General features: G+C 33.9%; 1 protein-coding gene across 1 annotated transcript; it reads right to left on the reverse strand.

Annotated features, from left to right (window-relative positions):
- Nucleotides 1-4,747: 4,747 nt before the first annotated feature.
- LOC120162018 (trihelix transcription factor PTL-like) lies at nt 4,748-6,876 on the reverse strand. The gene is made up of 2 exons (XM_039172210.1): nt 6,359-6,876; nt 4,748-5,739 (listed from the first exon to the last, which is right to left on the reverse strand). Exons 1-2 carry the CDS (start codon nt 6,784-6,786, stop codon nt 4,752-4,754), a joined length of 1,416 nt encoding a protein of 471 aa, XP_039028141.1. The 5' UTR covers nt 6,787-6,876; the 3' UTR covers nt 4,748-4,751.
- Nucleotides 6,877-11,052: the final 4,176 nt, after the last annotated feature.

Genomic DNA, 11,052 nt, shown 5'->3' on the forward strand with positions numbered 1-11,052 from the left:
GAGTAATCCAGACGTTTCTGAATTTCAGATACATATTGTACTTCTGTTCAATTCAATTTGGTCTTCGTGGTTGATTTGTCTAACAAATATCAAATTCTTATTACTGAATGTGATCTAGAGTTGAGCTTAGCTAAGTACTACCAGAATTATTATCGATCCAAACTTGAGAAAACGAACATGCATTCAAGTGATATTTATGCCATTCAAATACTAACATAGTATTATCGTTGATCGACCCACATAAGGTGTTTTCCATAACTTAGGCAATACCACATTCATATTTATTTGAATTCCTTAACGAATCCATGACATTTATTTAGTCTAGACCATAAGGGCATTTTGGTCATTTTGGTGCTCAATGTTTTTCCATTCATTTAAAAGCATGAGGATATCCATTCATTCCTGGGCTTGGTGATATTATTGGTTCATTTCCATTACATGGGTATTTTGGTCATTTTATCGATCCAACGTATTTCAATCATTTCCTTCCATCCGATCTTATTATTTAATTCAAACGTATCATCTTTTTCATACATTTCGAACAATTTTGATCTTGAAATGATTCCCTTACCATTCTCCTAGCATCTTGCACAAACCCTTTTAGGTTTAAAAACTAATTATCCAAATTTTCTAAGCAAACTAGCATTTCTTATACACATCTGTAGTTTTATCATATCAATATGTATTACAACTTCCTATCCAACTTCCAGGGTCAATTCTTGTCTTTTTACAACATAAGGGTAATTTTGTAATTTTACCTAATCGAAGTATTTCCATACTTTATCAAATAAGATAGATTATAAATTGCATATCCAGTGCTGATTCCTATATCACTTAATCTCATAACTTGTAATTTAATTCCAATTGTCATCCAATTTCTTATAATAGTCATCAGAGTCATATTCAGTTACTTACTTTCTACCGCCTTCGTATAGAGTGTAGAATTTCATTAATTAACTCCACAAAAGTGACCAACATTATCTTATTCATGCATTTACCAATATCAACATGTTCCATAAAGCATAAATAGGTAGTAATGTATTATCTCGATTTTCGTGTATATTGATCGACCATTAAATTTCATTCGAACACCCTCGATCTTGAAATCATCTTCTAACAATTCCTCAGATGCATATCAACAAAAATTACATAAAAACTGAGCTTAATTATGAAAAATGGATCGAATCGGGTGATAAATCAGTCAAAAAAAACTTACCGGGTTCGAGTTTGGCGAAACGGACCCAAAAACATATTCGGGACGTCGAAAACATAAAATATGACTTTTCGAAAATTTTGACTTTTCGGTCAAAGTTAAGTCAACGGATTTAACTGAAAATTTCGAGGCTTTCGGGTCTAAATTTCGTAAAACGGGCTGCGAAATCGAACTCAGGACATCGAAAAACATCAGGATAGGTGTACCCGTAAAAAGTCAACGACCGTTCAACACCCAATCAACGTCGTCAAAGTTCTGGTTAACGCCGGTCAACGGTCAAGGCATGTCAACAGTTTTACATAAATATCACCCTAACGAAAATTAATTACAAATTTAGCTACCTTTTAAAAATATTTACAAAACTAAAACCCGTGTTTTACATAAATATCACCCTAACAGAAATTAATTACAAAATTAGCACCTCCTACGAGCAGTGGGTGCGTGTGAACACTGATACAGTGTCGGAAAAATTCTTGAAAAATTCCTAAAAATTATTTTAAGGCATTTTGAGACACTTACTAAGCTCGATTCACAATTTTGAACGGCGGAGAGCTCGATTCTGGAACATCAAAAACTTTGACTTTCTCACCCCTTCACGCGCCGGTGATGACGGATAAACGGAGAACATCGGTGGACTCGGAACGATGTAAGGAACACGATGGTGCGGGAGGTGTCGAAAACGGATGGCCGAATCGTCATGAATCGACGAAAAACCAACAGAAATTGAGTTAAAACCGACGATACTTCCAATTGAAATTAACGACGAACGATGTCGATTCACAATGAGAAGTTTAAGGGGTTTTATTCATCAGTCAACAACGAGCACGATGGTGGTTTCGGTTCATCGATCGGAGATCAGACGACGAGTAGATCAGAGTTGAAAGTCGTTAACCGGGAGAGCAAAAATGAGAATTTTTTCTGCATAATACACGAGAAATGGGGTTTATATTTTCTCCTAAAGGAAATTGTCAAATCATGAGTTTAGCCATTGAATTTCTTACATTTCTTAAAATGGTCTACCAACTTTGAAATTTTTCAATTTAACCCTCAATTATCTTCCAAAATACCAATTAAATTCAATATTGTATAATTTCTAAAGTTTATCCCCTAAATTGGGGTGTTACAATTAATTGAATATTTTTAATCACTTACACTAAAGATAATTGACAACGTATAAAGTATTTATTCTTACTTATTATATTATCATACCAACATGGAAATTAATTAGATTTTGATGTCAACTTTTTTTTTATCTTTTTTGTAACTTACTTTGTTACAAGCGGTTAAGTTCAGAAGTGCATTAAAAATTATAATTATATTCATTATTATAATTGCATCTGTTAAATGAAACAATTAATTTATTAAATACTTAAATGAATAAAATTTCAAAATCCAAGTGTTAATTTGATAAATATTGAAATTGTTTACGACAAGAGTATTGTAGCCGAATCGAGCTTGAGTATTGCTGACCTCGACTCGATTCGAAAACTCTGAAATGGAGCTCAACTCGGTTAGAAAATTTGTGAGCCTAAAATTTTAAAGCTCGACTCGAACTCGAAACCATGATTGAAGCTCGAAAAAGCTCAAAATAAAAAAATCTTAAACTAACTTGGTTAAAGCTCAAACTCGAAATCGAACATTAATCTTAAATATATTTATGTTGTATTTTTTAAAATCAATACATAAATGTTAATATTATTAATAATTATATATTTTTTAAAAATAAATATTTAATATATTGCTTTTTAGAGTAGCTCGTGAGCTTTTCGAGTCGAATATGAATAGCTTATTTCGGCTCATTGAAAAATCGAGTCATTTATAACCCTAATTATAGGTATAATTGTGTTGGATGCTTTTGAGTTGCCTCCATATTTGATAAGCGGATCAAAACCCAATTGTACCGAACACTTTCATTTATGAGACAATTAAAATATGTTTCAGTATAGGAGTTTGGATTTATTTATACAATATAATATTATTTTTAGTTTTATATAAATTTAAGATTGTTGGAATAGTTAAAAAAGACAGTTGAGATTAATTTTTTTTTTATTTTTTTAGTAAATATTTTATCATTTCCTATTATTAATCTAAATAATATATTTTCACTTATTAACCCTTTAAATTTGTATAAAATTAAAATACTTTTATATTTGATTATTTGCGATGGGTGGGAAGCTTCTTTAGTCTTTCCCAAGTACGGGGCCAGTCACTGTCTCTGTGAAAACAAAGACCGAACTGTTGGGTTTGGAAGATGGCACCAGTCATAATTAATAATCAATCTCTTTCTTCTCCATATTGTACATCAAAAGTTTTATTAATAATCAAGTACGGGGACATCCATCACGTTCTCCGCTGGCTCCATCCATTTGGTCTGAGCTGGGACAAGCTCTAGGATTTCAAGACAAAGCCGCCGCATGTTTGGTTATGCGAAGCCAAGGGACTGAGGATTGACAGTGGAACATTTTGTTTCCGGTACTTTGCTACAACCTATACAATCATCGTAATCTTGCTATTTTCAATGTACATTTCTTTCAACATCATCACCCGGAGCATGCGTCTAATGAAGGAAATATTGGCTGCCAGCAACAATACTACAAGCAAACATCTAAGAGTTCACAGATTAGGGGCTAGACCTGGTTGAGCTCTTCGTGGCAGTCATATGCCAGCTGCTTGCTAATGGCTATTAGCTTGTTTGTATTATAGCAACCAAAAAAAAGTTTTATTAATTTCCAACACTAAATCAGGTAAAACTTTTTATGTATATATATATATATATTTGATTCGGTCATATTCTTATTTTCTATTAAATTTCATTGCTTTTCAATTATTCGAAATAAAAATTAAATAAAAAAAAACATTACCCGATCCCTACCTGTCGTCAATAACTTATCAGCCGACATTGTTAGGCAAAGGTTGATTTCATCGCCAATTCTCTCCTGAATTTTCAACTACTTCACATACTTATCTCTCGTATTTACTCGCTATACCAAACTCTTTCAATTTCAACAATATATTATGAGAAGATTTTATTCACGATTTATGATTCATTTAATTTAATTTGAATATAAAATTATTAGTTAGTATGAATCATTTTTAAGAAATTTTATGTTTATATGGATATAGAATTTATAAGAAATTAGAAGTATATGATTTATATTTATGAATGAGATGATTTCCATAATATGATCCCTTAACCTATGCACCGTATTACAGAGAAATTGTACATAAAACATAGCACACGTGGGGCTATATCTCTCAGTAAAGCATATATATTTCACAACACAACAAATTATCGGCAAATATAATACATGAAGAACTAACATAAATCAAGTTCCCATGCATTAATTAGCAGAATTCCAGAAATTCTGCTAATGAAAGTTGAAGGATTTAGTGTTCTCTTCCTACAGTATCATTTAAACACCCTTTCTAATTCCATGCAAGATAATACTAAGTTAAACACATTAATCCGTATGGGATTAAGATTAAGGTTTGAATCTGTCATCTTTTTTGTTTCAAATTACTGGGATTTTTTTCCTCATCAGTTGCTGAGCTTCAAACCATAGTTTTCCCACAAGTTATTATCCCCATCGGCCATGAAGAACAGAAAGCAACTATCGTTTACAGCGTGAGAGGAGCCATCATTTGGTTGATGAGTACTATAGAGCGACTCATTGTGCTGATAATAATCACATCCTCTTGTATTCTCCTTTCGTTTTTTGTTACTCATCATCTCCTTGGTTTTCATTAGGGCATCCCATTTGTCTTTGCACATTAAACCACTCCTTTCAAAGCCTAAACAACCCATCTTAGCAGCTATTTTCTCCCACAAAATAACCTCTTCATGAAACCCTCCTTGTTGGAACCTCGCTTCCATGGCCGCCCTCAGCTGTATCAGCTTAAAAACCTCAGCTTCTTGCCACCCATCTTCCTTTTCATCATGGTTTTCACTGGCCTTCGATTGTTTCGTGGTCAAGTTCTGCAATGCCTCCATTAAAGCAGCATCACGAGCTTCGATCCAAGCTCTCTCTTTAGCCCAAAACATATGCTCTCTATCTATCCTGCTCGCTTCTTCTTTCCTCCATTGTTCTTCCCTTAAAACCCTCTCCTCTTCCTTCTGCTCGAGCATCTTCGTCAGTTTCACAAGCCATGCCTCTTGCCTCTCCATTAGCATCCCAATTTGAGAATCAATGAACTCTTTTATCTTTGCTTTCCATCTCTTGGAACTCCTTTTCTTTGCAGTGCTCAACACATTGTTATCCGACGAACAAGTGTCGAATTTGGAGGAACTAGAGAGGCGAAGACTATCACAAAGCTTTTGAGAGTGATACATCTCTTGGCCTGAAACGCCATTGTTGTTGCTGGTATTTCCATATAAAGCTTCAAGTTGACGAAAGAATCTATAGTGTTTACCGTCTTCTCTACCGGCCTTCAGTTCCTTAGTCTTTTTATAATATTTATACAAGTTTTCGAATTTCTCCCTGCATTTTTTCCCAATTCTTTGGTACCCGTGTTCCTCCAACATGATCCTAGAGAGAAAATGGCAATGAATTAAACTACAAATATACATGAACCCTAACTCAAATTTGCAAAAGTAAACCAAGATAAGCTAATTATTTGACCATTCGAAATTGAGAAACAAAGATAAACTTCGCAAGGGACTGAAGAAAACGTCTTTTCATGGATAGAAACTAGCAAATGTGCAGTTAAAACATCATAAATGTTCGTAATTTTTTGGACGGTAAAAGCTTTCACAATAATGGAGGCAACACATTTTCAAAGGAAAAGAGATGAGGCAAGTCAGTCAGTTATTAAGAAAAACTCATGAAAATGAGAAACTGCAAAGAACACTGTTCCTGTTTCTGAACTTCACTTGTTTACAGTATATGCTTCTTTTTTCTTCAGAAGTTTTCTCTAATAGTAACACCAAGGGGGAAATGCAGTGCAATCATGGTAAAATAAGGAAATATATGTATTTTTGCTTTAAGGAATAATAATCTGTGGAGGTGAAGCTGCTAAGTTGAAGAAATCATAGGAGCCAGCCATTGGCAATGAAAGAGAATAAAGAATTAGGGTATGAATTATTCTGTCTGTATGTATATATATATATATATATATATATATATATATATATATATACGGATATACCTGGAAACTTCATCCCATAAAGGACCTTTTTGATTAGCTTCTTTGAACTTGGGATCGAGACGAGATCTGATCTCAAGGAGTGTTAAAGTCTCTTGCCTCGGCCACCTTCCAGATCCTCCTCCTCCGAAAGCAGTGGCGGCATCACCATCGAACCCACAGCTGGGACTAAGTGTGGAAGCACTAGTGACCGCCACAACGGAAGCCACGGGATCAGTAGTAGTAGCAGTGGAACCAAATGGCATACCCGCCATTTGCATCATATCAGAAGGGTGGTGGTGGTGGTGGTGCGGTGGCGGCGAATTCCGGTGACCGGGGGAGAATAACTCAGCATCGTGTGGAAATTGTTGGAAATTGATTGGTTTTCCATTCAGTAGTTGCCTAAGATCAGGCATGGAATACTGATGGTGACGATGATCCTCCATTTGCATATGGAATTGAAAAAGAAAAAAAAAGGAAAGAGTAGGGTAAAGCTACAAAACAAAGAGAGACAGAGAAAGGTTTATTGATAGAGAGAGCGGCAGACTCGGTCTCGTTCGCGAAACAGCTCTAATTTAAGCTCAGGACAATGGTCCCATATTCTCACATCAAGTGGTGTATAGATATACGTATTTTTGCTACCATTTCGTTTTTGGAAACGTACATATATATATATATATATCTACATTAAAGAGAAAAAAGAAAATTAAATATTGATGATATTATTAAAAAGAAAATTCACTGTATATCAGTCTTGACTCTTGTGGCGTTTTAAGAACACAAAAACCATTGTGTAATGTGTACCAGTCTTGTGGCGTTCTAGGACACAAACATTATTATAATAAAATAAAATATTTTTTAAAAAAATACAAATAATTATTTTAAAATAATATCGTGGCGTTTCTATTTTTGTTGTAGTTAAATTAATTCTTGAATTTAACTTTAAAATAAAATTACTTTGAATAAATATCATAATAAAATAATTTTAAAAATTATAAAAAATCTATGCGTGCAGCTCATTTAATTCATCTGATATCTTGATAGCATTTCAAATAATTCTACAAACTTTGAAAACTGTTTGAACCTTTTTAAACTCTTAAAAAAGAATATTGCATATTTTTCTGTATTTGAATTTATATTTTTAAATATTATAATATCATTTATATTACTAAATTAAAACTCGATCAATGTGTATTAAATTAATAAAATTACAATAACATTTGTTATGAACAAGGTCAATGTGGAGCTTCAACGATGAAAACGTTTATTAATTTGATGTTTTGCCTGCTTAATTTTCTTTTTCATCTTTGGTTGATAAACAATAATATTAATTTAGGTAGTGGTTACCATCATCAGTATTTTTTATTTTTCTTTATTTTCTTATACCATGTCTTTGATTTATCTTTGTTTTTTTAAATTTTTAATAACTCTATCTTTATGATATGATTTTCTCTGTCTTTTGGTATGTTTCCGATTGTTGTTTTATTATCTTTTTTTGGGGTTGAATTTGACATCGTCACGGATGATCAAGATGACACTTATTTGTTATCATGTTGATCTTTCTTTGGACCATCTGATTAGATTAGGAAACATTATTTATGTTCGTGGATAGTTTTATCACGTCACTCGATTTTAATTTGTGGTTTGTCAATAGTCTTTCAATAGCTTAATCATTTTTTGTGATTCATTTGTTGAAGCGATCAAATATGTTCGTATCTATCTTTCGTTCGAGTATTTTTGTTAGATTTTTAACCTTTTTCTAGTTAATGGTTATAAGAAAAATGTTTTTATTATGTATTTAATTTATGATTATAATTGTAAATTTTCATGAAAATTATAAATATTTTATCTTTTTAATAAAATTAGTTATTCTTGTGATGTTTTGCATATGGTTTGTCTGCTCTAGAAATATATATATATATATATCATTAAGTATTTGTGACTACCATTACATTAGTTCCATAATAATGAAACTTTCTAAGGAAAAATTATGTTAATGTGTTTGAATATCTAATCTGAATCTGTATAATGGGAAAACTTTGAATAGTTTTTGTTAGGATCAATAATTGAAGAATTGATGTAAATAGGATAGAGGGGCCTCTTGTTTTTTTTAGGATTTCAATGTAAAATAGGAAGGCAACCCACGTGATTCCAAACATCTGATGGTGATGTATGTACACCCGTACCACAAAATGTCTATTTAATTACCAATCATATTTATTGCGTTTTTCCTGAAACATTACCTATATCTTATAATATTCTATGTCAGACACCCTTCAGATTATTTTTTTAATTTAATACCTTTTGCAGTAAGGTGGCCCTAGCAGCGCGTTTTACGTTGATCTAGCGTCACGTGGGGTATAAGCGGGACAGAGGTCGCGCTTTACCTTTAATGCTGATACGCGTCAGAAAGTCGTACCCCTACGTCGCGCCTTAGGTTTAATTACCCCTACCCCGGCCGTTCACACCACACCCCCTCCATGTAAATATCCTCATTCTAAATCACTTTCATCACACAAAATCCTCTCAACTTCTCTCAAATACTCTTATATTCTATTTTAACTGTTTAAGGTATATTTTATTATATTTAATATTTTGTTTCAATTATTTAAGTATTTAATTTTTAATATTTTATTTATTAATTTTTTACAGATATAAATGGAAGGAGGTATTTCGCTTGGATGGAAATCATATATCGCGACATTTTGCTATACGGTAACATTTTAACGTTTTAATATATTTAAATATTAGTATAATTTATTTATTTAATGCATGATTATTAGTTTAAAATTAATGTTTGTAATTATTTAATTTTAGGAGAGGGGCCATGTATTATATCCTTTGATTAGAAATTTTAAGTTAGTGATACATAGTCGTGTCTTGCCGTATTTAATAGAGGCTGAATTCAGTCACATGTATATATGAGGGTCGGAATTATATATCACGACATTTTGCTAATACGGTAACATTTTAACGTTTTAATATAATTTAAATTATTAGTAATAATTTATTTATTTAATGTATGATTATTAGTTTAAAAATTAATGTTTGTAATTATTTAATTTTAGGAGAGAGACCATGTATTATATCCTTTTATTAGGAATTTTAAGTTAGTGATACATAGTCGTGTCTTGCCGTATTTAGTAGAGGCTGGATTCAGTCACATAGGTATATATGAGGGTCACTGTAAGATATAACTAGACCTTATTTATACCTTAGTGGAGCGGTGGAGGCCGGAAACCCACACATTCCATCTTTCGTGCGGAGAGTGCACGATTACACTTGATGATGTTTCTATGCACATGGGGCTTTCGGTGGATGGAGATGTGATATCAGGGATGGCGCACAGTTCATGGACTGCTTTGTGCCGGGATTATCTAGGACGTGTTCCGGAAAGTTTTAACAGTGGTCGGATACCGTTAAATTGGTTAGTTGCCAATTTTCGGGAGTTGAGCGAGGACGCCTCTGATAATGAAGTTAAAATGTATGCACGAGCATGCATACTGCAGCTATAAAAGGGTGTATTTGGACAAATCGTGCAACCAAGTTCACTGTATGTGGTTGCGACGTCTTTCGTCTAGCCGAATCAGTCAGTTGGGGCTCGACAGTTTTAGCTTTCATGTACATAGAGATGTGTCGAGCCACTAACTACAAGAAAAATGCTATCGGCGGATGTCTCCTGCTGCTGCAGTCTTGGGCATGGTATCGATTGCTATTTTTATGTCCCATTGTCAATAACCCATTCGTATTTCCGCTACTATTGAGGTAATTATAAAACTGATTTCGTGTATTAATCATTTTATACAGTGTATAATAAAAAAAAATTTCCTTGAATAGGTGGTATACTGATAGGAAAAATCATATGAGCTACCTGATGATTTAGAAAAAATTAGGGTGATAATCGATCAGAAGGATGGCACACAGGTATGCATTTTAATGTTTAAAATCGATTTTAGATTATAGTTGTATAATTAGATTATTCTTTTGATAAAAATTTTATATATTTGTTTTAGTTTGAATGGGTGTCATATTCTAATGATGATGTGAGGATGGTGATCCCACATGAGTTGAGGGGCCCATTAGATGTTTGGATGACGATAGTCCCATTGATCTGTTATGCGATCGTCGAGTGGCACTCCATTGATTGCGTGCTCCGGCAATTTGGTTGTTTTCAACCAATTTCGGAAGCACCTCGCAATATGGACGAGTTGCATAGCACAGATAGATGAGACAAGATCGATACAGATTGGGTGGTGAGACATCATGAGTGGGTCGTGCTGTGGGAGGATCGATATCGGCGCCTTCCCCGTATAGAGCCAATTTTTACTGACCTCTTGATAGTTGTTAACGGTTATTATGAGTGGTTCAACAGTAACGGGAAATTGTTTTTACTTTTCGAGGATGCACGAGGGCATACCTTTCAGCGACGTCGACAGAGACATTCACCGACATATCACCATCATCCCCCGACTCGTGGACGGAGAGCAGGTGCTTCCGGTTCATCCTCAGTTGCACTAGTAGGACCTTCACAGCAGCCACCATTTACATCGACTTACATACCGCAGCCATATGTGATGTCGCACCGTCGTTCCCTTACCCGATGCCACCACTGCCACCGTCACCTAGTTTTATGATCCCCCGTCGCTACCGTCATAGTTTTATGACCCCTCCTGGAGGATATTATGGGTCTATGTTTGCAGATCCGACTTGGGGTTCAT

This window comes from Hibiscus syriacus, unplaced genomic scaffold (genome assembly GCF_006381635.1).
Source record: "Hibiscus syriacus cultivar Baekdansim isolate YM2019G1 unplaced genomic scaffold, ASM638163v2 tig00111402_pilon, whole genome shotgun sequence".
Lineage (NCBI taxonomy): Eukaryota > Viridiplantae > Streptophyta > Magnoliopsida > Malvales > Malvaceae > Hibiscus > Hibiscus syriacus.